General features: G+C 35.5%; 1 protein-coding gene across 1 annotated transcript in view; it reads left to right on the forward strand.

Moving 5' to 3' along the window:
* The window catches only part of CWC27 (CWC27 spliceosome associated cyclophilin), a 122,880-nt gene that overhangs the window by 72,991 nt on the left and 22,263 nt on the right, over positions 1-27,626 (forward strand). The window contains exons 10-11 of the mRNA XM_017548584.2: positions 7,013-7,030; positions 12,771-12,809. Of these exons, the coding sequence (XP_017404073.2) occupies positions 7,013-7,030; positions 12,771-12,809 (57 nt within the window). The remainder of the gene's footprint in view (positions 1-7,012; positions 7,031-12,770; positions 12,810-27,626) is intronic.

Consider the following 27,626-nt stretch of genomic DNA (forward strand, 5'->3'; position numbering starts at 1 on the left):
GGGTCATTATAAGCAACAGAAGTTTGTTTGGCCCATAGTTCTGGAGGCTGGGAAGTCCAAGAGCATGATACCAGCATCTGATGAGAGCCTTTGTGCTGTGTTAGCCCATGGTAGAAGGAGGAAGGCAGAAGACTGAAAGATAAGTGAGGGTGCAAGACAGAGGGAGGAAATAAGTTCAAACATCGTTTTTGAGGAGCTCACACCCATAATGATGGACCTATTCACATGATAATGGAATTAATCTACTCATGAGGGCAGATCACTCATGGCCTAGTCACCTCATAAAGGTCCCACCCCTTAACACTGTCACAATGGCACTTGAATTTCAACATGAGTTTTGGAGGGGACATTTAAAATATAGCACTGTAATAGATTCCCTCTCTCATTGAATATACGTTTACCCATCTAGTCACCAAGCTAGAAATTTGAAAGTCATCCTAAAGTCTTATTTCTATAATATCTTTTACTACATCTAGTCAATCACCAAAACCTATCAGATCTTCCACATAAATATTTAAGATTTGTTTTCTTATGTCTTTGTTATCACCATGTTTGCCAAGTTTAGGTATTTACTTTTGTCTTAAAATAGTAGTTGACAAAATACAGACTATAGACCTAATCTAGCCTGCCGTCTGTTTTTGAAATAATGTTTTAATAGAATATAGTCACTCATTTACTTTTGCCTATTGCTGATTTTATGCTTCTATGACAGATTTGAGTAGTTGTGATTGAGACCTTGTGGCCTACAAACCCTAAAATATTTATTTGATACTATCTGGTCCTATACAGAAAGTTTGCTTACCTCTAGTTTACAGTATTATAATACAACTGAATTCCCTACTTTTAGTCTTCAATATGGCCTTTCCTACATTGATGGAGTGATTTCCCAAAACCCTGTTCTATTCATTTTAACCCCCATTGCCCAGCAGCCAACAGAATCAAATCTACAGCTCCTTAACATGTCAGGTGATAAGTTCTAGTGTAGTTTTTCTTTCTTTTTTTTTTTTTTTAATTAGATGGGATCTTGTTGTCACCCAGGCTGGAGTGCGGTGGCATGATCTCGACCCACTGCAGCCTCTACTTCCCAGGCTCAAGACGTCCTCCCACATCAGCCTCCTAAGCAGCAGGGACTACCAGTGTATGCCAGCATACCCGGCTTATTTTTTGTATTTTAGGTGGAGATGGGGTTTTGCCGTGTTGCCCAAGCTCGTCTCAAACTCCTGAGCTCAAGCAATCCACCCACCCTTAGCCTCTCAAAGTGCTGAGATTATAGATGTGAACAACCCTACCAGGCCTTTTTTAAGTTCTAATTGTTTCTCAAAATTCCTTTGCCAATAAACCCTAGATCTCAGTCTTCAAGTCCTTTGTAATGTTTCACCTTAAAAGGAATCATTTATGTAAGAATAGTCAATCTCCATTAAAGTTAATGTCATGAGGTTTACTCTTTCCAGGTTTTGTGTAGGGCTTTTTTGATGAATCTGTGTGTTTCTGAAATATTTCTGAAAATCATTTTTTGTCAGTTGTATACGGCAGTACAAACGAAAATAGTATTATTGCCAGACATTTGCTTTATTTGTTCAGCAAGAACTGTAGGATTTTCTAAGATTTTAATACCTCTACTGTGCCTGTGAAGTTTTTATTCATTTGTTTTGTGACTCTGAAAAGCCCACCACCATATATTATCAGGAAACTCAAGAAAGCCTTTCTTTGACTTCCAGATTCACAACAATGGAAAAAGTTAAAGATAGTCATTTTCTAGGAAAGAGAGAATAGAATCAAGGATTTGCTGCATATATGTGAGAGTATTGATTTTAACATCTCAGTTCTAATTAACTCAATATGAGATAGTTTTTTGAAATATTAATGCATTTTATTTGTAGGTTTAGTGTCAAACTCCACTAATGACGTAACTCCCAGGAGAGATTGGCAGTATCCTGAAATCAGTCCACTTTTTATCCTCCACCCAATTAAAATGTAATATTATGTAAATGTTTTGACATATCTATATCTAGTAGAATTATAACAGAAGAGAAAAACCTTATTTTCTAGGCAAACAAGTGAAATGAATTGGTAGATTTTGCTCTGGAGAAGTTCACAGGCACTTAAAAATTACTCGTTTATCTTTTTCTAAGCATTAACAGATTTTTTTTATAGTGCTAGAAAATCAAAATGGAAGTATAGCCATAGTCATCTAAATACCTACATGATTTTTAAAATGTACTAGATCTGCTGACATCAGCAAAATAACAGAATAGGAAATCTCAAGCTCCACTTCCATACCCTGTTTCCCCTGCCACCCCCGCACCATCCCTGACCCTGACCCAGAAAGTTCAGCTAACAACTATCCACAGACTAGAGCATCCTTTTGAAAACTGCAACACTTGGAAACAAGCCTAAGATACCCACATGGTTTGCAGAACTGAATAAAACCTGAATTAGAAGTGTAAGAATGGTCTTATTCTAACAGTGCTACCCCTCCACTTCCCCCAAGTCAAGCACAATACCAGATGGAGAATTTTTCTCTGAACCCACAATTTCAACAGGGGAGAAGGAAATTGGATGCGGTCATCCACCATTCCTACCATTCTGCTGTGCTTCTTATGAAGCCCACTCCAGTCTCACCTCACAGGAAGCAGTCAGCCTGGATAGACTGCATGGAGTCAACTTGAAATAGATAAAGAAGGCAGAGGTCATGTTGACCAGTGCATGGATCTTGACCTCTGTGTTCCTGTCAGCTGTGATGCCTGGTCACAGATACCAGCCAACCTCATAGTTGACCCTCAAAACTGAGCTAATTGCCTTCAGAAGGATGATGGGAAGTTAGCTTGAGTCCCCACGCTGCTAGTTTCCCCACTCAGCCTCAGAGCCCACCTCTGTAACCCTGCATATGCAGGGAGATGCCCACTTCCTCCCATTTTGGAGAAGTGAAGGGACTATACCAGTTTGACTTGAGAAGTCAAGCAGCAGCTTCCCCCACCCTCAGCCAAAAAGCCTGCTTTATGACCCTACCCTGGCAGGGAGACTCCCACCTTTAAGGATTTCAGAGAATTAAATGGTCTAGACTGACTCGACATGGGTATTCAAGCAGTGGCTCCTCCATTCAGCCAATAAGCCATTCCAGTGACTTTGCACAGGCAGGGAGATTTCCACTTTCACCTGTCTTGAAGAAACATAGAGCCTAGATCTGCTTGACCCAGGCAGTCAAATAGCTACTCACCTCAGCTACAAGTCAATCCCATGGCTTTACCCTGACAGGGAGGTAATCCTCAATTGTGCGTTTCTGAGAGGCACAGCTTCTGGCATTTCCCCTCTCCCAAGAAATGACTCTGCCTAACCTTGGAGCCCAACTGCAGATCTGAAATAGTAGAATTGCCCATCCAGGGAATACAAGTTGTAACTGGCCGGATGAGAAGCCATCACAGTATGTAGCCATTAACTCTGCCTAATAGCAGAGCCCAACCACTGATCTCACCAGACAGTGAGTAGAGTCTATCCAGCAGCCCATCTAACATCAGAAGAAAGGCAGCTGCCTAGCAAATTAGAGAACTCTCAACAAGCTTGCCAGGCGTGGTGGCTCTTGCCTGTAATCCCAGCACTTTGGGAGGCTGAGGTGGGTGGATCACGAGATCTTGAGTTCGAGATCTGCCTGACCAACATGGTGAAACCCCGTCTCTACTAAAGATACAAAAATTAGCTGGGTGTGGTGGCATGCACCTGTAATCCCAGCTACTTGGGACGGTGAGGCAGGATAATTGCTTGAACCCAGGAGGCGGAGGCTGCAGTGAGCCAAGATTACACCACTGCACTCCAGCCTGGGCAACAGAGCAAGACTCTGTCTCAAAAAAAAAAAAAAAAAAACCCTCTGACTACCTGGGCTCATCAGTGGGCCCTTCACAGGCCAAACTAAGTAGTGAACATCTATCCAAGCCAAAGAACACCTGTTGTAGTAAAGGCTAGAAGAGTGGTCTTTCTTCTCAAATGCATAGATAATAACACAAGGACACTAGAACTACAAAGAATCAAAAGAAATCCCAAAATAAACTAATAAAGATTTAGTAATAGACCCCAAAGAAATGGAGATCTTTGGAATGACTGAGGAAGAATTTGGAATACTACTCATATTCAGTGATGTACAAGAATATATGGATAGAAAATGTAATAAAATTTGGAAACTGATATGTAACAAAGTGACAAGTTCGACAGAAATAGAAACAAGTAAAAGAAACATAAATTCTAGAGTTGAAAAATACAATGATTGAACTGAAAAATTCAATAGAAAGTATCAATGGTGAACTTGATAGAGCAGAAGAAAGAAGCAATGAGCTGAAAGACAACATTTGATATTATCCAATCCTTCTCAAACTCTTCCAAAAAACCAGAGGAGGGAATACTTTTAACCCCTTTTTATGAGTTCAGCATTGCTGTGATACCAAAGCTAGACAATTATGTTACCAGAAAAGGAAATTACAAGTCAATATTCTTGATGAGCATAAATGCAAAAATCCTCAAGAAAATACTGGAAAACCAAATTTAATTATACATTAAAAGGTTTCTCCACTACAATCAAGTGGGATTTATCCCTGAGATGCACAAAAGTCTCAACATACACAGATCAATAAATGTGGCACATCACATTAACAAAATGAAGTATAAAAAGCATATGATCATGTCACTAGATGCAGAAAAAGCATTTGATAAAATTCAGCATTCTTTTATTATAAAAACTCACCAAATTAGGTATAGAAGGAATGTACCTCAACACAATAAAAACCATGTAACAGAAGCCTACAGCTAATAATATACTCAGTGGTGAAAAGCTGAAAGCTTTTTATCTTAAACCCACAATTCACCACTTTTATTAAATAGTACTGGAATTCCTTTCCAGAGCAGATAGGGAAGAGAAAGAAATAAAAGGAATACAAATAAGAAAGGAAGAAGTAAGATTGTGAATGTTTGCTGACAACACAATGTTATATGTAGAAAACTCTACAGACTCTACCAAATACTATTTGAATTAATAAATAAAATTGCAGGACACAAAATCAACACAAAGAGCAGTAGCACTTCTGTACATTAATAATGAACTATCTGAACAAGAAATCAAAAGAACACTCCTATTTCCAGTAACTACCAAAAAAAAAAAAAAAAAGATTGGGAATAAATTGAACTATGAAAGTGAAAGACCTGTACACTGAAAACTATAAAACATTGATGAAAGAAATTAAAGAAGACATAAATAAATGGAAGGATATCTCATGTTCTTGGATTGGAAGAATTAATATTGTTAAAATATCCATACTAACTAATATGGTTTGGATCCATGTCCCTGCAGAAATCTCATGTTGAATTGTAATCACCAGTATTCGAGTTGGGACCTGGTAGGAGGTAATTGGATCATGGGGGTGGTTTCTCATGAATCAGTTAGCACCGTACCCCATTGTTGTTTTCATGATAGAGTTCTCACAAGATATAGTTGTTTAAAAGTTGTAGCACCTCCCCTATCTCTCTTCCTCCTGCTCTGCCTGCTTCCTCTTTACCTTCTGCCATGATTTCCTGAGGCCTCCCCAGAAGCAGAAGCCACTATGCTTCCTGTACAGCCTGCAGAACAATGAACCAATTAAATCTTTTTTGTTTATAAATTACTCCGTCTCAGGTGTTTCTTTATAGCAATGGGAGTGCACGCTAATACACTACCCAACATGATTGATATGGTTTGGCTGTGTGTCCCCACCCAAATCTCATCTCAAATTGTAATTCCCACATGTCGAGGGAGGGACCTGGAGGGGGGTGATCAGATCATGGGGGAGGTTTTGCTCATGCTGTTCGTGTGATAGTGAGTTCTCACGAGATCTGATAGTTTTAAAGTGTGTAGCAGTTCTTCACTCTGTCTCTCTCCCTCTCCTGCTGCCTTGTGAAGAAGGTGCTTGCCTCTCCTTTGCCTTCTGCTATAATTGTCAGTTTCCTGAGACCTTCCCAGCCATGTGTAACTGTTTAAGTCAATTAACCCTGTTTTTTTGTTTTGTTTTGTTTTGTTTTGTTTTTGTTTTTGTTTTTATTAAGACGGGGGTTTCATCATGTTGGTCACGCTGTTTTTGAACTCCCGACCTCAGGTGATATTAGTACAGTTAATGATTTTTTGGATTTGAATACAGGTAACAAAAGCAAAAATAGATAAATGGGATTACATCCACTAAAAAGCTTCTACACCGCAAAGGAAACAATTAACAATGTGCAGAGTCAAACTATAATTGGGAAAAAAATATTTGCAAGGCAGACATCTGATAAAGGGCTAATATCTAAAATATATAAGAAGCTCAAACAATAGCAAGAAAACAAAGCAAAAAAAAAACCTGGGGATGGGACCTGAAAACACATTTTTCAAAAGAAGACAGAAATGGCCAACAGATATATGAAAAAATATTCAACATCACTATTGATTAGGGAAATGCAAATTAAAACCACAATAAGCTATCACATCACACCTGTAAGAATGGCTATTATAAAAAGAGGAAAGATAAGTGTAGGTGAGGATGTAGAGAAAAGGGAACCTATTGGTAGGAATGTAAATTAGTACAGCCAGTATGAAAACTGTATGATGATTCTTCAAAGATCTAACATTAGCATTATCATATTAGTAATACCACTTTTAGATATTCACCTAAATTATATGAAATTCATTTGTTAAAGAGATGTCTACACTACATGTTCATTGCAGCACTTTTCACAGTTGCCAAGTTACAGACTCACCTTAAGTATCCATGAACAGATGAATAGGTAAGGAAAATGTGTTGTATTATATATGCACAGCAGAATACTTTTTCAGCTTAACAAAAGAAGGAAATTCTGTCATTGGCAACATCAATGGAGTTGGAGAACATTATACTAAGTGAAGTAAGCCAGGCACAGAAAGACAAATACCATGTGTTTTCACTTATATGTGGGCTCAAACAATTAAACTCATAGAAGCACAGTAGAATGGTGATCAAAGAGGCTGGAGAGGTGGGAGGAATAGGGAGATGATGATCACAGGGTTTAAAATCATTTAGGAGGGATATGTTGTTTGTTTGTCTTTTGGTTTGGTTTTTAATTCTATTGCACAGCATAGTTAATGTAGTTAACAATGGAGTATTGCACATCTCAAAATTGCTAAGAAAATGAATATCTAATGTTCTCACTACAAAAGTATGTTGCATATTTGAAGTGATGGATGTTAACTAGCTTGATTTAATTTTCCACATTGTATTCATAAATCATAACATCACTTTGTACTCTAAAAATGTATATAATTATAAATTATCAATTTATAATTTTAAAAAATACTAAAAAGTGTTTGAAAGACATCAAACTTAGCTATGTGATTTAATTTTGATGCTAGTTAAGCAATACCAAGTAAAAATCTTTGCTCATTTCAATTCAAGATGTATTGAGCACTTACTAAGTGCAAGGAAGTATGCAGAATGCTCATTTATTCAATACTTTGTTGGAAAGTTAACTATATGTAATTTATCTCACTCATTTTCTTTTGTCTTTTCAAGTGAGAATTTTAGAAACTAACAGTTTCAATTAAGTTCTTGAAACCAGACTTTCAGAAAAGTTTTGTTGTTGTTTTGTTGTTGTTTGTTTTTTTGAGACGGAGTCTTGCTCTGTCTCCAGGCTGAGTGCAGTGGCGCAATCTTGGCTCACTGCAACCTCCACCTCATGATCCACCCACCTCAGCCTCCCAAAGTGCTGGGATTACAGGCGTGAGCCACTGTGCCCGGTTTAAGAAAAGTTTTTTGGTTTTTTTTTGTTTGTTTGTTTTTGTTTTTGAGACAGAGTCTTGCTCTGTTGCCCAGGCTACAGTGCAGTGATGCACTCTCGGCTCACCACAACCTCTGCCTCCCGGGTTCAAGCAATTCTCCTGCCTCAGCTTCCCAAGTAGCTGGAACTACAGGTGTGTGCCACCACACCCAGCTATTTTTTGTATTTTTAAATAGAGATGGGGTTTCACCATGTTGGTCAGGCTGGTCTCGAACTCCTGACCTTGTGATCCGCCTGCCTCAGCCTCCCAAAGTGCTGGGATTACAGGCGTGAGTCACCGTGCCCAGCTTCAGAAAAGTTTTTAAACAATTATTTCAATGTATGGCATAGCCTAACAGTATAATTTGGAGAGCATGATATTGTTACCTGAATTACTTCTCTTTCTACTAGTAGTAGATAATAATCTTCTGCTTGTATTAAAACACAGACATTTTCTTTGAGATGGAAACGTATGTAACTGGTTAGAGTGCTTCAGTAATTTTGTATCTGCTGTTAACTAATGCTTAGTATTTGTTCATGTTTATATGTGCACAAATAAACCAAAAGATCACAGTGACTAAAAATGTTTTAATAACTTTAGATTGTATACATGCTGAATGGCTAAAATCTCCAGTATAAATGAAAATGAAATAAATAGCTATTAATAGAAGATTATGCCTCTGTTATAATCTTCAGCCCAAAGCTTTTTTGCTGACAGCATTTGTTAGATGTCTAAGATCCACTTCAGAGAGGGGCAAAAGAGCCAAATAGTGTTTCAGACTCAGATGCTTCAATAGGTAAAACCTATTTATTTATTTTTATTTTTTTGAGACAGCCTCACTCTGTTGCCCAGGCTGGAGTGCAGTGGTGCAATCTCGGCTCACTGCAACCTCTGCCTCCCAGGTTTAAGTGATTCTCCTGCCTCAGCCTCCTGAGTAGCTGGGATTACAGGCATCTGCCACCATGCCCAGCTAATTTTTGTATTTTTAGGAGAGGTGGGGTTTCCCATGTTGGTCAGGCTGGTCTTGAACTCCTGACCTCAGGTAATTCACCTGCCTTAGCCTCCCAAAGTGCTGGAATTACAAGCATGAGCCACCATGCCCAGACACCTTTTTTTTTCTTAATTAAGTGTTTTTCATATTTTCGTTTTCAAATAGAAAACAAACCTAAACTTATAAACAATATGAAATAAATTACTTTTTCTTTGAAAACCTCTAAATACAACATTTTGACCTCTTTTAAGGGAATATGACTTAGAATTGCATGAGTCCCATTTCCTATTCTTTAGGGCATTGATTTAATGAACTTGCTGGCAAAGAAACTACAGACTATAGTATTATGGCATTCTCCCCTAACTCCTTACATTGAAAGGTGTTCATATGAAAGAAGGACTTGGTTATTTCTGTTCTCTCTAGAGTTCCTAAGGACAGAATCAAGATTGGTGAGTCAAAGCGACTAGGAGGCAGATTTGGGCTCAACAATACGAAAAAAATTTCTAACAAGTAGACCAGATCCATAATGGAATAAATTCGCAATATCAGAAAGCTGAAACGTGGACAATTTTATTTGTGGGTATATAATAAATTAATTTTAATGCTTCTTTTGACTTGAATCATGAACCTCTGTTTCTATCTGAGGGAGTATTGTAAAACTTGTGGACCCTATTTCAACAGATGACCAAGAATTTAATTCTCTTAATATTTATTGAGCACTATCATATGCTTAATATTTATTGAGTACTATCATATGCATTGACATAATTTTCTTGTCCCCCCTTCATAGAATGCAAATTTTTGTGAAAAATTAATTTTTAATTGTGGTAAAATACATATAACATAAAATTTACCATCTTACCCATTGTATTAGTCCATTCTTGTGTTGCTATAAAGAAATACTTGAGGGTAAGTAACTTCTAAGAAAGAGAGATTTATTTGGCTTACAGTTCTGTAGGCTATAAGCATGGTATCAACATCTGCTTGGCTTCTGGTGAGGACCTTGGGAAGCTTACAATTATGATGGAAGGTAATCAGGAGCCCACACGTTTTAAACAACCAGATCTCGTGAGAACTCAGTCATTGTCATGAGGACAGCAACAAACCATTCCAGAGGGACCTGCCCTCATGACCAAAACACCTCCCAACAGAGCCAGCCTTCAAAACTGGGGGTAACATTTCAACATGAGAGTTGGAGGAGACAAACCTCCAAGCTATATCAACCATTTTTAAGTTAAGTTATGTTATGTATATTCACATAGTTGTGCAACCAAACTCCAGAACTTTTTTCTCTGGCAAAACTGAAACTCTGTACCCATTAAATAACTCTTCATTTCCCTGTACTGCCAGCCTCTGACAGCCACCATTCTACTTTCTGTTTCTATAAATTCAGTTACTCTAGATACTTTTCATGTAAGTGGAATTATACAGTTCTTTCTGTAACTGGCTTATTTTACTTAGCATAATCTTCTCAAAGTTTATCCATATTATACTGTGTGTCAGAGTTTCCTTTTTAAGGCTAGATAATATTCCATTTTATGTGTATACCCAATTTTTTTATTTCTTCATTGCTGTTGGACATTTAGGTTGCTTCTACCTCTTGGCTTTTGTGGATAATGCTGCTATAAACATGTGTATGCAAAAATCTTCAATTCTTTTGTTTATAACCAGACATGGATTGCTGGGCCATATGGCCATTCTGCTTTAAATATTTTGAGGAAGTGCCATACTGTTTTTCAGAGTGACTGCATCATTTTACATTCCGACCAGCAGTGCACAAGGGTTCCAGTTTCTCTACATCCTCACCACCACTTATTATTTCTGCTTTTTAAAATAGTAACCATTTTAAGAGGTGTGAGGAATACTGACATAATTCTGACTTCAGTGCCCTGTGCAATAAACTATACATAACAGCTACTGAATAAAAGTTTATGATTGAGATGGACTGAAACTTTGGATTTTCATAGTGTTTGCTTTATAAAGTTGACCTTGGATAGAGATTATTAATACAGTCTATGTTCTGTGCTTCAGGATAAAATAAGACACATCTTAGAAATAGCTCTTATGGCTGTTACTCTATTTCAGTTTTCAGCATCGATGTTGATTTTTGTGTGTTATTCTCATAAATACCCATCACTTTCCTAGATTAGGGTCATAAGCTATCATGGCTTTAGTAATCTTCTCTCCTTGATTCCAGCAACTTTTTTAATAACACTTAGAAAAGACAGACATGCTATTTCCTCTTTAAGAAGACTATTGAGTATACCCTGGAATTAAGGGTTTTAAAGTTCTTTTTTAAAAGATTCTTGTCAAAAAAAAAAAAAATCTAGGGCATCTAGAATTCTGTTGTTTAGTTTTTCTCTTTTTGCTTCCTCCCCTGCAATGCCTATAGGCTGATATGAGATCACTGGTGCTCTGAGCCACGTTTACAGTGAATGTGATCATGTTTAAACATCTATCTTTAATAAAGGCTTGGTAACCTCAATAAAGTGATTTGGGAATAAATAAGGAAAGAGCAGGAAGTTTTCATCCCCAAGTAATTAGAAGAATGTTTTAAGCAGTATTTTATTTGCAGTAAGTGAAATCAGCGTTCATGGAGACTAGTGTTTGCAACTAGAAAACATATATCTTCCTCTGAACATGTTGGCTTAATAAAAAGGCGCTTTATAGCTATTTCCTCTTATATGGATAATGTTGATATAGAGCAGGATTCAATGAGTTCTATGTTTAAAATAACGAGATTTCAGTTAATTTCTTTCTTTCTTTGAGAGCAGTATAAGAAATAGGTGAGCTATAGTTGTCCTTTACTTATAAATCAAAACTCGTGCCATGAGGAACGAGTAGAACATCTTTTAAACTTACAGAAGTAAATGTTTGTTGAATAATTACCAAAGCAAGCCTACACAAAGAGGAGCTGGAGACAATCAGGTAATACTATTCCTACTTAAATAATGTCCATTATGACCATTTCACAAATAACATTTTGTTGAGTACAAGAAAATTTCCACAGAAAGAGTCTTTAGGCTCTCCTTTTTTTTACTTAAAAAAATAAGACAGTTGAGGGTGTGGAGGTATGAATAATGACCAGATTGAATACATAGGAATAACCTTTTTTATTTGGATATTTTCCCTCACACTTCCTTTTAGAGAAGGAAATTCTTTCCTGTTTTAGGCCTCCAAGGGATAAACAGAGAAAGAAAATGGCTGTTCATAAGAAATCCATAATATGAGCAACTCAAACATAAATTCAGCTATCAGGAAGAAGCTTGGCTTAAGGGGAATGTTGTTAACATCAACATCTATCCTCGTTAGTCTGAAAGCTTACACAGATCATTCTTTTTGGATGCAGATTTTGTGGGTTTTTTTTTTTTTTAGATGAGTACAAACTCTAATATTAATTATATTTTAGAGCAAATATTTCATTTTCTTTTGAAAAAGCAAATAGAGGTCTTTTCATGGGCCAATAGTTCACTAGCACTCACTACCTAATATCAATACTTATGGACAATTGGCTTTTTAAAATACTTTTTTAAAAATGGTAATATACTTATATTTTAATTAAAGCTTTCATAGACTATATTTCAAATGTGAATACTTTCCCTAGTTAGGAGAAATATTATGAAGCATTTACTGTAAAACTGATGGAGTTAGTTTTACTAAATTCTCTGAAAACAATTTTCTATATTTATATTTTGAGAGTCATTATACCACTTCCATATTTATCTTCAAGAAACGTGTGCGTGTGTGTGTGTGTGTAGTTCCCAAATTTTAATCTAAACTTATAATAGACTTTCAACAAGTTTTTTTTGTTTGTTTGTTTTTATTTTTCAGTGGTTACATTTTGGAATAAGAAATATGTGACATATTGCTCTCATCGTAAACATAATTTCACAAATAATTTAGGGTCTTGAATCTTTCAGGGATACCATGTTCATTGGAAGAAAAGATTATATTAAGTAGGTGGCAATTTAAAGAGGTATAAATTAAGTTAAAGGTAAGCATTTTGAAGAATATTTGGAAGCAGTAGAAACTGACTTAGTTGTCTACCCACAGCTTTTTCTATAATAAAATTCCATTTTTTATAACTTTGAAAATAAGTTCTATATTAAATTTTACTATTTCTATAAATGATCTTCATACAGTAACACTTTCTGATGGACCAGATGTTGCTAGCTAGGATAATTAGCCCAGTTATGTTGCTGAAAATCTATAAATGTATAAAAGCAATAAAAAATAGTAGTATTTTAGTAGCAAAGAGAAACGTGTAGGTTGACTGCATCTTCTAACCCATTCTCCCTGAGAAGGTACCAGATGGAAGATGTTAAAAGCTCATGCTTAAGGTTTGAGTAAGTTAACAGCTGGGCAATATGTTGTTTTAACAAATGGTAGGAAGCACCATTTATTCTCAGTTTAAATTTCAGTATTGTTTGTTCATCACTGCCTAATAAAGACCCTACTTCCTTTTTCACCACATTTACTTACTGACTAATGTTCTATCACTGTCCAAAAGAAGACAAAGACAGATGTCTCTGTGTGGGCAGAAGATGCTTAATCAGGAAGGCTGTGTGATGTCTACCAGGTTTAACAAATCTAGCAATACAAAGCATATAAAAGTGGACTCTTGAAAAAGATCTACTGCTTAGTAATTTAAGAACCCCTCAAAGGACCTGTTCGTAGCTTTTGGTAACCTGGAGGGCATATTGAATAGGCACCTGTTCCACATAATGTCTTATTTGTTGACACTGCAAAAAAAGGTCAAGATTATACTCAATATATTTGCATAAATAAGGTAGCCTTACTAAACTACTAGAAGCCAGGGAACAGTAAGCTAAAAATGAAAGACCATTTAATCAGGTCATGTATATCAGAATAGTGGAATATCAGATCAGTAGTCAGGGACAGATCCAAGTCTCCTGTTAAAAACTCATTGTGAGCCTCATGTTTTCTTCTAGATTTAATAAATGGTTATTAGAATTGTGATTGTGTTTTATATTATTTCAGTATCAATTGCACTTTAAAGGAATAGCAGGAACTTCAACAAAATTTAAAATTTCTGCCAGGTGCAGTGGCTCACACCTGTAATCCCAGCACTTTGGGAGGCTGAGGCAGGCAGATCATGAGGTCAGGGGATCGAGACCATCCTGACCAACATGGTGAAACCCTGTCTCTACTAAAAATGCAAAAATTAGCTGGACGTGGTGGCGGATGCCTGTAATCCTAGCCACTTGGGAAGCTGAGGCAGGCGAATCACTTGAACCCAGGAGGCAGAGGTTGCAGTGAGCGGAGGTTGCAGTGAGCCGAGATCACACCACTGCACTCCAGCCTGGTTACAGAGTAAGACTTCATCTCAAAAATAAATAAATAAAATAAAAATGTCTGCCTATTAAAACACACTTTCAAAAATGAATAGGAAGCCACAGATTCCATTCAAAAATAAGACAGTGTTTTAAGTGGGCAAAAGATTTGACCAGACATTCATGGGAAGACAAATTGGGGCCAATAAACACACAGAAAATGCTCAACATCATCTTCGGGGCAATACAAATTAAACCACTATGAGATAACACCCACTAGATTGACATTTTTAAAAAATGAAAAAAACAAAAACAAAAAAAGATGTTAGCAAGGGTATAGAGAACCAGGACTGTCAAACAGAAGTCACTGGCTGGAGTGTAAAATGTGACAAGCAATTTGGCAGTCTTTATAAAGTTGAGCATATATTCTCCTTATGACTCACCATGCCCAGATATTTATGATACCCAAGTTTTTATCAAAGATGTGAAAACATTTATTCACAAAAAGATCTGAACATGTGCATCGTAATAGTTCATAATAGTCAAACAGTGGAAGCAACCCAAATTTACATTAATAGGAGAATGAGTGAACAAACTGTGTGTTGGAAATGTTTATGGAGTACTAGTTAGTAATAAAAAGAAACAATCTACTGACACTACAACAATTTCTTTGAATCTTAAAAATACTTTGTGTTGAGTGAAGAAACCTGACATTAAAGAGAACATATTGTATGATTCCATTTATTTGAATTGTTAGAAGTAGCAAAACTAATCTATGATGATAGAAAGCAGAACAGTGGTTGTGGTGGATGGGGTGTTGGCAGTGGCAGGGAGTAGGGATGTTAGAGATTATGTGGAAAGCGGGACAAGGGAACTTTATGAGATGACCAACAAAAACCACTCTAGGAGGTTGGGTTACACAGGTATATCCATCTGTCAAAACTTATTGAACTATATACCCTTCAGATACAGTTGATTACACTATAACTAAATTGTATCTCGAAGAAAAAAAGTTTTAAAAATGTTTCAAAGATTGCAAACCCCAATTAGAATTCCAAAATATTAAAGAAGAAACACTTCTAAATTCAATCTGTAAGGCAAGTATTATCCTGATACCAAAGTTAGGCAAACATACAATAAGAATTCATAGTAGAATGGCAAATATGACTATAGTGATGGAAAGTAGATCTATCAGGAATGATAAAGTTACTAGAGTATTTTCAGCATATTATTAAAAACCAAAGAGATCATTTATATAAAGGTTTGTCCAAGGAAGGTACTATGTGTACAGCAGCATTCTAGAAGCAGAATCAGATGATTTCTTAAGATCCTTTTCTGTTCCTTCTTATTAGGATTCTATTATTATTATGAGTGCTTATTGTGTCTCAGGGGCTGTACTGAATCCTGTATGTTCATTTTTTTCATTCTTAGACCTTTTCCAGAGAACATGGAAGTTTAAAATGTGATTGCTCTTTTAAAATAGTAGTATCAACATTTTGTTGTTGACAAAGCTAAAATATAACCATAGTAACAAGTTCTTATTTGGCATATCCTTGTACTACACTCTAATATGTTAACTCTTTAAACCTTCACAAAAACCCTCAAGGTAATTACTATTGTTAGACTCATTTTTTTTAATTGAGGAGTCACAGTCACAAGCTAAAAAGTGCCAGAGCCAAAATTCCAACCCTATAGTTTCACTTCAGATAACCATGCATTTTGCTGCTATGCCATTCTTACCCACCATTACATTCTTAACCTTAACAAGTTCTTACAATTTAATAATGTTACCTATTTGCTGATATTTAAATGAACTGAAATATTATTAGTGGAAGAATTACAATATTTAATATGATACTAGATTTTTAAATATATTGAAATCCTCAATATGAATAAAATGTAAACATTATTAGCATTTATAGTAAATAAGACACCAAGCATCTCTATCTGTCTAAACAAAGCTTTTGCCTACCTGAGCTGTTGGGGCTAAGTGCCTTTGTTAACCTATTAACTGCCCTTGTTTTTCTAATCATACCACCATTATGTGATGGATATTATCAAAATAAGGCAGAAATACCAGCTTTCCAAATTTTCTGGCTAGATTTTCAGTTTTACCTTTGGTTGTTTTGACCACGTTTTATGATGTGTACCTAGACAACCTAAGTAACTCATTAAGTTACTTATGTTAACATAACATCAGCTGTATCTTTTTAATACTCTTGATATAACATCAGTCTTTCTGGCTTAAAATTTCTCATCAAATTTTTGAGTGAGTATTTTGCATATATAACAATGTGTTTTAAAGTTATAAATACTTGCATTTCTTCATAACTTTAAATACTTTGGTCTAACTCTATGCAGAATTTGAAATATTAATTAATGAATTTCTTCAAAAGATATAATTAGTTGATAAACTGTGAGTACTTTTGGTATGTTATCATCATACAAATAACTATATATTTTAATATAGTCCTGTTTCAGTTATCTATTGCTGTGTAAAAATGACCCCAAACTCAGTAACTAAAAGAAGCAGCTTATAATTTTTATGGGTCAGGGATTTGGCTAGGGTACAAACTGGATGGTTCATTCTGTTCTGCAATATCTGAGACCTTAGTTGAAGTTCTTCAAATGGTTAGGAGCTGCATAGAATACTCCATGGATGTTTCACCCCATGGGGTCAATGTCTCAAACCTTGACTCTGCTTGTTGGACCAAGGCCTTAGTTCTCCATGTGTGGCCTTTTCATGTGCTACCCTGGGTTATTTCACAACATTGTGGTCTCAGGTTCTGAGATGACATATTTCTAAAATATCAGCTCTAATGTCCTAGCGATTAACTAGCCTCTTCTTGCTTCTTTTTTTTCCCCCTCACTCTTATACTAATGAGGATCAAGGCTCTTCTTGCTTCAAAACTTTTTGTGGCCAAATTAGATATATATATATATATAACCAATCTTCTCTGTTACAGAGTTATGCTTTCTTAGCAGATGGTCTTAAGCCTAGAGTCAAAGTGGGAAGAGACTATACAAGGGTATGAATCACTTGTACACTTATGTGTAAGTAATGGTTTACTGGAAACCACCAATGTACCAAATAGTTGACTAAACATGCTTAGCACACTTCTGTGTTCATATCACATTCTCTGTACTTAGTGATTGATTTAAAAATCAAGGATGTTTTTGTATATGCCTTTTCTGTTCATGTGAATTGTTTCATTTTGCCATATTAACCTTTAATATATTAATAAGGTTAGAAGAATGAAGAGACTTAAGTAAATACTTTCTAATGGATATCTTAGAACTGTGGTCTTTCTCTGTGCATCCATTAACAGCAAGGTAATACCAGATCCCAACTGCTATTGTGCTGTCTTACATTATACTTCCATGTAATATTTGTATCTCTATAGGAATATAGGTTATTAAACTATCATTCTCATTAGTTTCCAAAGAAATGTTCAATGCCAGGCTGTTTAAAGACTAAATATGATAATGATTTTAAGACAGTATCATTCTTCCAGTGTTATATAGATATAGGTATGTATCCTGTGCATCTTGGTATGAAGATTTAAAATTCCATTTTAGGGGAAGGTTTTATGTGCAGAGCACAGAGCGCTAGATATCAAGTAGGTTTATTTAAGTAGTGTATTGCTTCATGTTCTTGGTGCCATATAACAGAATCCCTTCTGCTAAATTAAGTCACCAATGAATATATTAAAATGCTATCAGCAAACCCACAGAAAGTACAGGAAGGCTGAAGAGCTAGGCTGAGTCAGGATGCAAGGCACTGCCTACCTGACAATGTCACTACTAGGAATCTGCCTCCACAGTTGCTGGCACAGCCCCACTGCATGCTTATGAACTCCATGCTACCATGGCCAGCTCAAATAATCTTTTATCTTATCAAAAATAATTTAGCTACACCAAGAAGTAAAGGTAATATACCGTCCCTCAAAAACAAACAAACAAAACCCTAAAAGAAAACACTCATATTCTTGTCACTTGGATTTAACAATTATTGATAGTTTGCTCTGCTTGCTTTAAAATGCTTCAACACAGAAATAAATTATGGAAGTCATGATGTTTTACCTCTGAAAATATTAATATGAATACCTTAAAAAATAGAAAAACATATACCTATAATAAAATTCTTACATGTAATGAATTCATAATTCCCTAATAATCGTCTAATACCCAGCCCATATTCAAATTTTCCCAAGTGTTTTTAAAATGTTTTTTATAGCTTATCTGTATATGTCCAGATCCAGTCAAGGTTTACATGTTGAATTTTTTTTAGTATCTTTAGTCTAGCTTTAGACCATTCAAGCTTCTTTAACAATATACCATCAACTGGGTGGCTTATCAATAAGAAAATAGAATTATTTTTCTCACAGTTCTTGAGGCTGGGAAATCCAAGATTAAGGCATTAGCAGATTCAGTGTCTGGTGAGGGCTTACTTCCTGTTCATAGATGGCCGTCTTCTCATTGTGTCCACATGTGGTGGAAGGGATGAGAACCCTCTGTGGGAGTTATAAGGGTAGTAAACTCATTTGTGAGAGCTTCACCCTCATGACCTACTTACCTTCCCAAGCCCCCACCTCCAAATACCAACACATTGGGAATTAAGTTTCAACATATGAATATGGGAAGGACAAAAACATTCAGTATTTTCTACCCTTTTAATATTTCTCATATCTTGTTAAAGGTGGGCTAGTTGTCCTGTATAGATTGATTCATGTTCTGGACTTGTTAGATTTTTTTTCTATGTAGCATCAAGTAACTTGTTCCTCTAGCCTCTATATTTTCAGCTACCTATAAATCAGATTTAAAGCCTTGGTTCAGATTAAACATTCTTGGGATGGGTGATACTGTGATAGGTGACACTTCTTACAGTGTCAAATCAGGCGGTTGTATGATGTCTAATTATCTCTCCCCTCCTCTTGTTCTTGTTTACAACAAGATATCACTTTATTGTCCAAGCCAGAATGCAGTGGTGTGATCATAGCTCACTGTAGTCTTGAACTCCTGGGATCAAGTGATCTCCCACTTCAGCATCCCAAGTAGCTATGACTACAGGAATGTACCATCATGCCTGGCTACTTTTTAAATTTTTTTATAGAGTCCAGTCTTACTATGTTGCCCAGGCTGAACTCGAACTCCTGGCTTCAAATGATCCTCCCTCCTTGGCCTCCCAGAGTGCTGGGGTTACAGGCGTGAGCCACTGCGCTCAGCCCTTCCCTAATTTAGAGTTTTGGGGTTTTTTTTTAGCAGATATTCTATGAAGTAATACTTTGATATCACATGAATATATAATTTTCCATCAATCCTTTATGTAAAAATTTTGGCATCCATTGGTGATTCTTGTACTGAATTAGTTATTTCAGTAGGAGTTGCAAAATAATCATTTTCTGTCATTCCATTTATATTTATTGTCTTGTATTCATCTATAAAGAAAAGCTTTTACTCATCAGTTGAGGCTTTGGTTATTTTGAGATATGCTTCCTATAGAAAAGGCTGGATAATTCTTACTTTTTTTATTACTGATTTTTTAGTGCAAGTTTGGTAACAAGTGCGATAGTCACCTCTAAGAGTAGCAAATGAAGTTTTCTTGTTTGTAGGTCTGGCTTTATCTTTTGTGAGTATTATTTATGGCTCATGGATTTTTATATATTCAATATGATTACATAAATGATAGCCATTAGAATCTCAATAATCTCAACTTTGGCCTCTTTTACTTTCCCTGTCCAATATTTCAAGATTTAGAGTCCTGGGAAAGAGCATCTGCTTGGCTCTGCTAAGGTCATATATGCATGCCCTAGCTGACAGGTGAATAAGATAAGATTTTTCCAGGTCCTGGGCTTCTGAAGTGGGAGGCAGTTCTGCCTTCAAACTACCTTGGGATTTTTTTAAAACAGAAATGAATCAAACAGAAATAAGTTTAAAATTATTTTTGAAGTAGTAATTCCACAAACATTTATTGTGCCCCAACTGGGTATCTGGTACAAAATACAGTGCAACATGCTAAGTGCATTAAAAAAAAAAAAAAAACCTTGGGGTAACACCAAACATAGAAGAGTACTACTTTGTTTGGCTGAATAGACTACATTAACATTTACAGTGAGACAGGATGTGACCCTGGTTGTTAAATATTCAGGGAATAACCTCAGAAACTGTGATTTCATCAAAGTCATACGAACAGCTAGTGGAATGAGCCCAAATGGCCCACTTCTCAGTCTTTTTCTAATAATTGTGTATTTCGTTTTGGAAGAATTATTTCAAAGTTCTATGGTAGAAGATAGTTCTACTCACCTTTAAGTGTTGTGATATAAATAGATAAAGAGAAAGAAAGGATATTTATGATATAGGCTGGGATCTGACATAATTTTGCCTACTTTATATAGATTGATATGATATAAACAGGACTTTGCCAATAGATGTGACTAGAAATGGTGACATCAAATAAGGGAATTTAATGATTGGATCATTGGTTAATTTTTTTATTGAGATAAACTTGAAAGTAAATTTGCCTGCCTTGTTTTTAGAAGGAAGGTGGTGTAATTTTGTTTTAAGGACTAAATCTCTCAATATTTTTATCTTATAATGTTAAAGATTTTATTCATAAAGCTATACATTATTGCTAATTATTCTGGGCCCTAACAGCCAACAAATGAGCAAAGAAGAGTCATGTTGGACATATTTTTCAGGATATGATGAATCTGTCTAGTCATATATATAAACATTATCTTCTTGAAATATTAATGTTAAAATAACAGTACATCTTGAATCATCTTTTAATGGCTCTGCTTATTTTGAAGTCTTCCAGCCACATCTGTCATATGTTGTGCCTTACAAGAAAATGAATCTAGATTTAAAATGTTAGAACTCAGAATAAGTTATTATAACCAAATAACTTATTCTGAGTTCTAACATTTTAAATTATTATAACCAGAATACTTATTCTGGGTTCTAAACATTTTAGAAAGCCTTAGTTTAAATAATTACAAATGTACATAACAGAGATTTTACATGTCACTGGAACTTGAGACCCTGTCTGTCAAGGAGGTTTTTTAATTAGATCCTTGGTTTTCATATTTTTAAAACAGATGATAAGCCTATGACCTGCCCACTCTCTGAGACTCCAGTTAGATTATATGTGCACACCTATTTTGCTGATATGATTTGAATGTGTGATTCAGAAACCAAAGCTGGTGATTTTCTCTCCAAATCATCACATTAACTTGTAGGACTCCCAGAAGTACAATTTCCAATTGGTAATTGACAAAAGAGATTGATTCTTTTCTAAATGTAGTATATAGTACTTAGCAGGAAAAAAATACCAGAAAAGTACTAGGGTGTAAGAGTAATTATATTGATGACTTATGTTTTACCTAAGGCTTAAGATGTGAAAAGCAGTACACTGTACTTCTCTAGCTTCTTAGAGTAGAAGGTTATGTTATTGATTTAAAGTCCTTCTGTTTGAATACAGGCATTTACTTACAGGTATAAATTTCCCTCTAAGTATGTTTTAGCTGCATCCCATAAGTTTTGGTATGCTGGGCTGTCATTTCATTCAACTCAGAGTACCTTGATTTCCCTGTGAGTTTTTCTTTGATCCCTTGGTTGTTCAGGAATATGTTGTTAATTTCCCCATATTTGTGAATTTCCAAAATTTCTCTGTTATTGACTTCTAATTTTATTCCATGTAGAGAATGTACTTGATATGATTTCAGTCCTTCAAATATATGAAGCTCATTTTATGTGTTTGCATATAGTCAGTCTTGAGACTGTTTCATATGCACTTGAGAAGAGTATATATTCTGTTCTCATTGGATAAACTGTTCTGTAGATTAGAGCCCACCCCTTTGATCACTACAAGGTCAGAGGAGGAATGTAGGAAAAATGTATGACACTTTTGCTTTGACATTTTCTACCTAAATATGTATAAACACTTCACACACCTAAGGATTATGGATATATATATATAATTTAGCAGCTCCTAGCAAAAAGGGAAGCAATTTGGTTTAGTTTTAAAAATATTAGAAAGAAGTAAGATTTGTTCGAACTCCTAACACCATTGTAGCTATTCCACCTTTTCATATATGAGGAAGCAGCCTCAGGAAATTTTGTATAAATTTTTCCAATGTCACACAGCCAGTGCAAGTTGAGCCAGAACTTGAACCCATATTCTGGTTTCAAGCTTATGACCTTTCCATGCAGGGCTTAGAAATAGGAGGATATAACTGATGCTTGCTTTTGGTATTATTATTGTTGGTTTTACTGTACATTGATATAAAGTTTTATGACAGATACTACAGTGTGAATTTTTACTTTAACAAGAATACGTTTCTATTTTATCAACACACTTTTCAAGTGAATGTTGAGAGTTGATGGCATCTCCTAATAAAGCAGTCAGTGCTTCATTGTTAACTTATTCCTAACAGCTAGCATAACAAAGCCAATCAGAATCTGAACCATGTAGTAAGACTGCAATGAGTCTGTTTGTAGAGTCAGTCAAAGTTTGTAGAGTGAGTCAGAGGTCCTAGCAACCAAAGTCTTGTTAGGCATTAGGACAAACGTCCAGTGTGAATTATAAGGAATTGTTTTGCAGATTGATGGAACATGAGAAAGTAATATCAGCCATAATATTCCAGCACTTTTTAAGAAGACCTGACCTCATGTGAAGTCAAAACCATAGCTCACCGAAGACATAGCAGACCCCACCTAGGGTACCAAAGCATAGTGAGAGTTGGATTTTGCTTTTAATGCAGGACATTAGGACTTATCTCTAACACTAACATCATCTTTCCCAGAGCTAGGAAGGCTCCTCAAAGGAAGAACGGGAGTATAACTTCAAGAGATACATCCAGAACCCATCTGTTGTTCATCTTTGTTGTGTTGGGTGGGGGGGGGGCTGGTTATTGTTGTTGTTGTTGTTGTTTTACATTAGCTTTAGATACTGGCATATCACATATCAGATTTATTTCCTTTTGAAATACATTAGTATTATGCTACAGGTTCTCAGTAAACATAAAATCAGAGTGGGGTACCAGCCACAAAGCTAATAACAATATACTGAAAATTCATTAAGAAGTTGCCAGGATTCTACATTCCGCACCCAAAATATACTATCCTCATCCAACCCACATATAAGAAAAGTCATTCTGAAAACTCTCTGCTAACTGCAACAATGAAGGAACATTAAGCTTGTAAAGGGGCACCTGTGTTCCTCTCGCACCTGGAAAATACCTGAGTTTATTACTGAATTTACCTGACAGCAAAACTATATTTACTTAACTACTTTCCAGTTGCATCTTGTTTTTAGTGTTTCCGATGATAAATATTGAAGTTTGATCAAATGTGAACTAATTCTGTTCATCTCCTAATCTAAATTTGTTTTCAAAGCTAAGAAAGTATTAATAAAGTCTCAGACTTACATACGTAACATATATTTTGTACTATTGGTTCTCAAAGTGTTGTCCCCAAAGCAGCATCTACTTTCTCAAAGTGTTTGTTATACATGGAAATCTTAGGCCCCACCCTAAACCAACAGAATCAGAAACTCTGGGAGTAAAAACCAGCAATCTGTGTTTTAACAAGTCTTCAGGTGATTCTGATATCAGCTAAGTTTTGCAATTACTGCTTAAACTAGATTCCATTGAAACTACTTTCAACCCAACCCTATATTCTTTAGTGGTCTTTAAGCTGATATATGCAATCAAATTTTTTTTTTTTTGGTATTGAGGGTGAAATATATCAATTTTTGTTTCCCTTGGGTTTATTTTTTGTAGTTCTAGTTGTTGTATAGCATCTTTCAGGTAAACTAAAGTGTTGCCTGATTGCCTTGCTGTTTCTTACCTTACCATCTTTGCATATTCCCTCTGTCAAATTTTCACACCATTGCCTCTCTTTAATTCCCCACCTGTAAAAATAACATCCCTTTAGAATTTGATGTGAGGATTCAATGAGAAGCTATATTTGGATGTACGCATACTTGGAACATTTTTGGAATAGAGAAAAAGAAAAAAAGCCACGTGAAATTCTATTTAATTACTTTATCAATTATGATTTTTAATAAATTTACTTCATAAGAGAAAATTTTGGTTTATTCATAAAATTAAGGGCAAATACTGAAACTTGCCACATATCTCATTTTGGTTTAATGAAGAGCAGTAGGGGTATATGAAGGCCAGCTGTTCACCTTGTTCTATAAAATGGTAGTTTTCAGGCATGAAGCATGAATCAAGCCTAAATTACGAACCCACATAAATGTAAATAAAGCATCTTTTCCATTTGGGCTGAACTACTTTGGATTTCATATTAGCTAAATTAAAAATATGTTTTTATTAGGTGCAAGCAGTTTCCAGAGTGCTTTTCCTGGCTCACATCTTGTCCTTATTTTCTTGAAGGGTTCGTCTAGCACAGTTCAAGCAACTTTTCTGGTCCTGTTTGTCTGCCAGGTGGTAACAGAGTAGGAAACCCACAGAGTGGTTAAGTCTATGAAGCCTTATGGAAAAGAAAAATTGACCTTTTCTACAGCAGTGGCCTAGGAATGAGTCAGCTCTTGCATCCAGTCACTAGTGACTCTGAGGATGAAGCTTGTTTTCAGCTAACTGCCAGTTAGGGTTTCAGAAGCAGAGAATGTGGAGATTTATGTAGAGCAAATCTTTAAGCCACTATAAGTGAGAGTTTTTACAGAAGGCAAGCAACACAGACGATGACCCCTGCTGTGGCTTAGTGTCTATGTATCCAAAAAGCTTTTATACCATATTATGTGTTTTATGTGTTCAGTTGGCTAGAGAGGAAAGAAAGCTAGGTTTGGGAGGTTTTTTTCCCCCTTAAAGTAGGAGCTTTGTTGTTACAGTTGGAAAAATTACAAAAACTTACCTTTTCTCCCCTTACTGATTCCTTGCTTCCCTCTGCCTATCCCCTGCCCCCATGACTCTTAGTATGGGGGAAAAAAAAACCGAAAAAATGAAACTGAAAAGGTTTGTATTAATTCTCCAGAAACACTCTTTTAGTGGCATAGTGGCCATATGCAAGGGCTGACTCATTTCCAGAACAGAAGCATGTATCAGTGTAGTTCCTAAAATGTTTAGTTTTGAGAAGTGAGATCAAATTTGAGCAAAATGTTTTTGATTGATTTGGACTTGCCGTTTTATTAAATTCATACAGCCAATTTATTTATTCCTCATGCTGGATAATAAAATTGCAATGGAAATATTAAGAAACCTTTTTAAAAGTCTCAATGCTGTCTTTGTAGTTATAGATGTTTTACTTAGTACAAATTTGAATACACCCTATGACAAAATTTATTCTGCAAAAATAAAAAAAAATCTATGTTATATAAGCATTCAAATATGCCACATTTTTTGTGCTTGACTTAATATAGTCACTCCAAAATATTTGAGATTTTGTATGAGATTGTGGTAGAAATCAAAATGTTTTAACAAGTGGATTCTTAAATTGGTTACAAAAAATACATGATGCATTAAGTGCCTTGAATACTGGAGTGTCTTGAATAATAAAAATATTATCAAATATTTTTATTTGATAAATTTAAGTTTAGAATCATGATGTCTTTTAATTTTAGAAATGAGCACAGAAAGAATGATGAATCATAATGTCTAGCAAATTTTTTCAAGGAAAATTATTTGAAATATTCATCTCAAAAACGAAACTTCTTTTTTTTAAACAGAAATAAATGTATCTTTATAACCGTACTTAATAGTTTATAAAATTATTAAGTCATATGATATTGCATTCTACAGAGCTAGCCATTGTTTTCATTTTGGTAAACCACCTTTCAAATCTTTGTTTTTATTTAGTGGCATGTACACATATATCGATAAACTGAATAATTATTTCTTTTTATTATATTTATAAACATGTTGTGATGAACACCCACTTCATCTTCTTTTGTGCTTGACCAGGAGCTTGAACACTTTGGGATCCTTATGATAAATGCATAGAATTGCTGAGTAGAAGGGTGCATACATTTAGCAATGATACATTTTCCCAGTGCTTAATATAATTGGATTTTTTTTTTTTGTACTTTTAAAAAAAACTCCCATGATATAATAACAAAAAAATTGCAGCTGTAGGGCATCTCACAGAATGATTTGCACTACCAACAATTTAATTTGTTTTTATATACTTATTGAGTATTGAACACTAATTTTATGCCAGATTTGGTGCTAGTTATTGGAGTTGCAAAAGTGAAATGACACAGTTTTATTGAACTACTGGAGATTACAAGAAAATAAACAGGCTGCTAACATACAATATAGTAAGCGTGATGGTAAGGATAATAAAGGGAGTTTGTGCATCAGTATTGAGAATCCAGAAAAGTCTTTGTGGAGCACATGGCATGGAAGCTGAGAGTTGAAGAATGATTATGAGTTATGAGCAGAAGGGAAGTGGAGAAGAGTGTTTTAGGTCATGAGGAATAGGTGTCAAAGATTATATTATACATTCTGAAAACTAACAGGATTTTAGGATGTGGGGGAATGCATGCAAAAAGTGAAGTAAGAGATAAAGATGGAGAATAAAACAGAGCTGAGACCACGAAGAAACTTGTAGTCTTAAGGAGTTTGGACTTTGAGAATTAAGGGTCACTGTAGTAAGGAAATTATGAGATCAAACTTCAGTGTTAAAATATTACTCTTGCTCTAGTTTGGGCAGGGACTTGCAGGCAAGCAAATCACAGAGCCCTGAGGCTATAAAGATGTAATACAATTGATTTGGGCAGGCATCTCTACCAAGAGAGTCCAAGCTTGTCAGTTAGACAAGGCAGTAAGAAAAGGTAATTTTCAAGGTCAGGTGAGTACCATTTATCTAATGGCTCTTCTGTCTTGAAAAAGCAAGCAAAGAACTTCCTGGGAGACTTGGGAACTTCAACCCATGCAGTGAGGAAAGGGTCTGGATTTAGACTTTGAAAGATGCATTATAATAATAATATCATTATCAACATCATACTGTGTTTTATAAGAAAGGTCTCATTAGGTACCTTGATTATAGACCTAAGGTAAGGATAAATATAGGGAGCTTGTGTGTCAGTATTGAGAGTTCAGAAAAGTCTTTGTGGAGAACATAGCATGGAAACTGAGATCTGAAGGATGATTATAAGTTATGAGGAGAAGGGAAGTGGAAAAGAGAGGAGTGTTTCAAATTATGAGGAATAGGTGCACCTCAAACAAAATGACTCATTTTAGGCCTTGTCCTTGAGTAGAATAGATACTCATGATACATCTGTTGTCCATAACTGGTTCAGGAGCTGGGTGGAATGGGCTTACATGTGAAGGAGGCAACTCAATGTCTGTGCCTGCACTGGATGAGAGAGGCAGGGCCAAAAGTTTCTAAATGTTAAACATGAAAAGTTTAAGTAATTCAAGAGGATAACTTATATGCAGCTACATTTATGAAACACTTTGTAAACCTTACAATGTCCTAGAAGCCATTTTATATAATTTTGATCCATGCTAATGAAAGTCTAGATGAATGCCAGAAAAACTTCCACCTCGTTTTTTTCTTATTTAACCTATACCATGTACTATATTTAAAATCATTT

The sequence above is a fragment of the Cebus imitator genome, unplaced genomic scaffold (genome assembly GCF_001604975.1).
Source record: "Cebus imitator isolate Cc_AM_T3 unplaced genomic scaffold, Cebus_imitator-1.0 Scaffold211, whole genome shotgun sequence".
Classification (NCBI taxonomy): Eukaryota; Metazoa; Chordata; class Mammalia; order Primates; family Cebidae; genus Cebus; species Cebus imitator.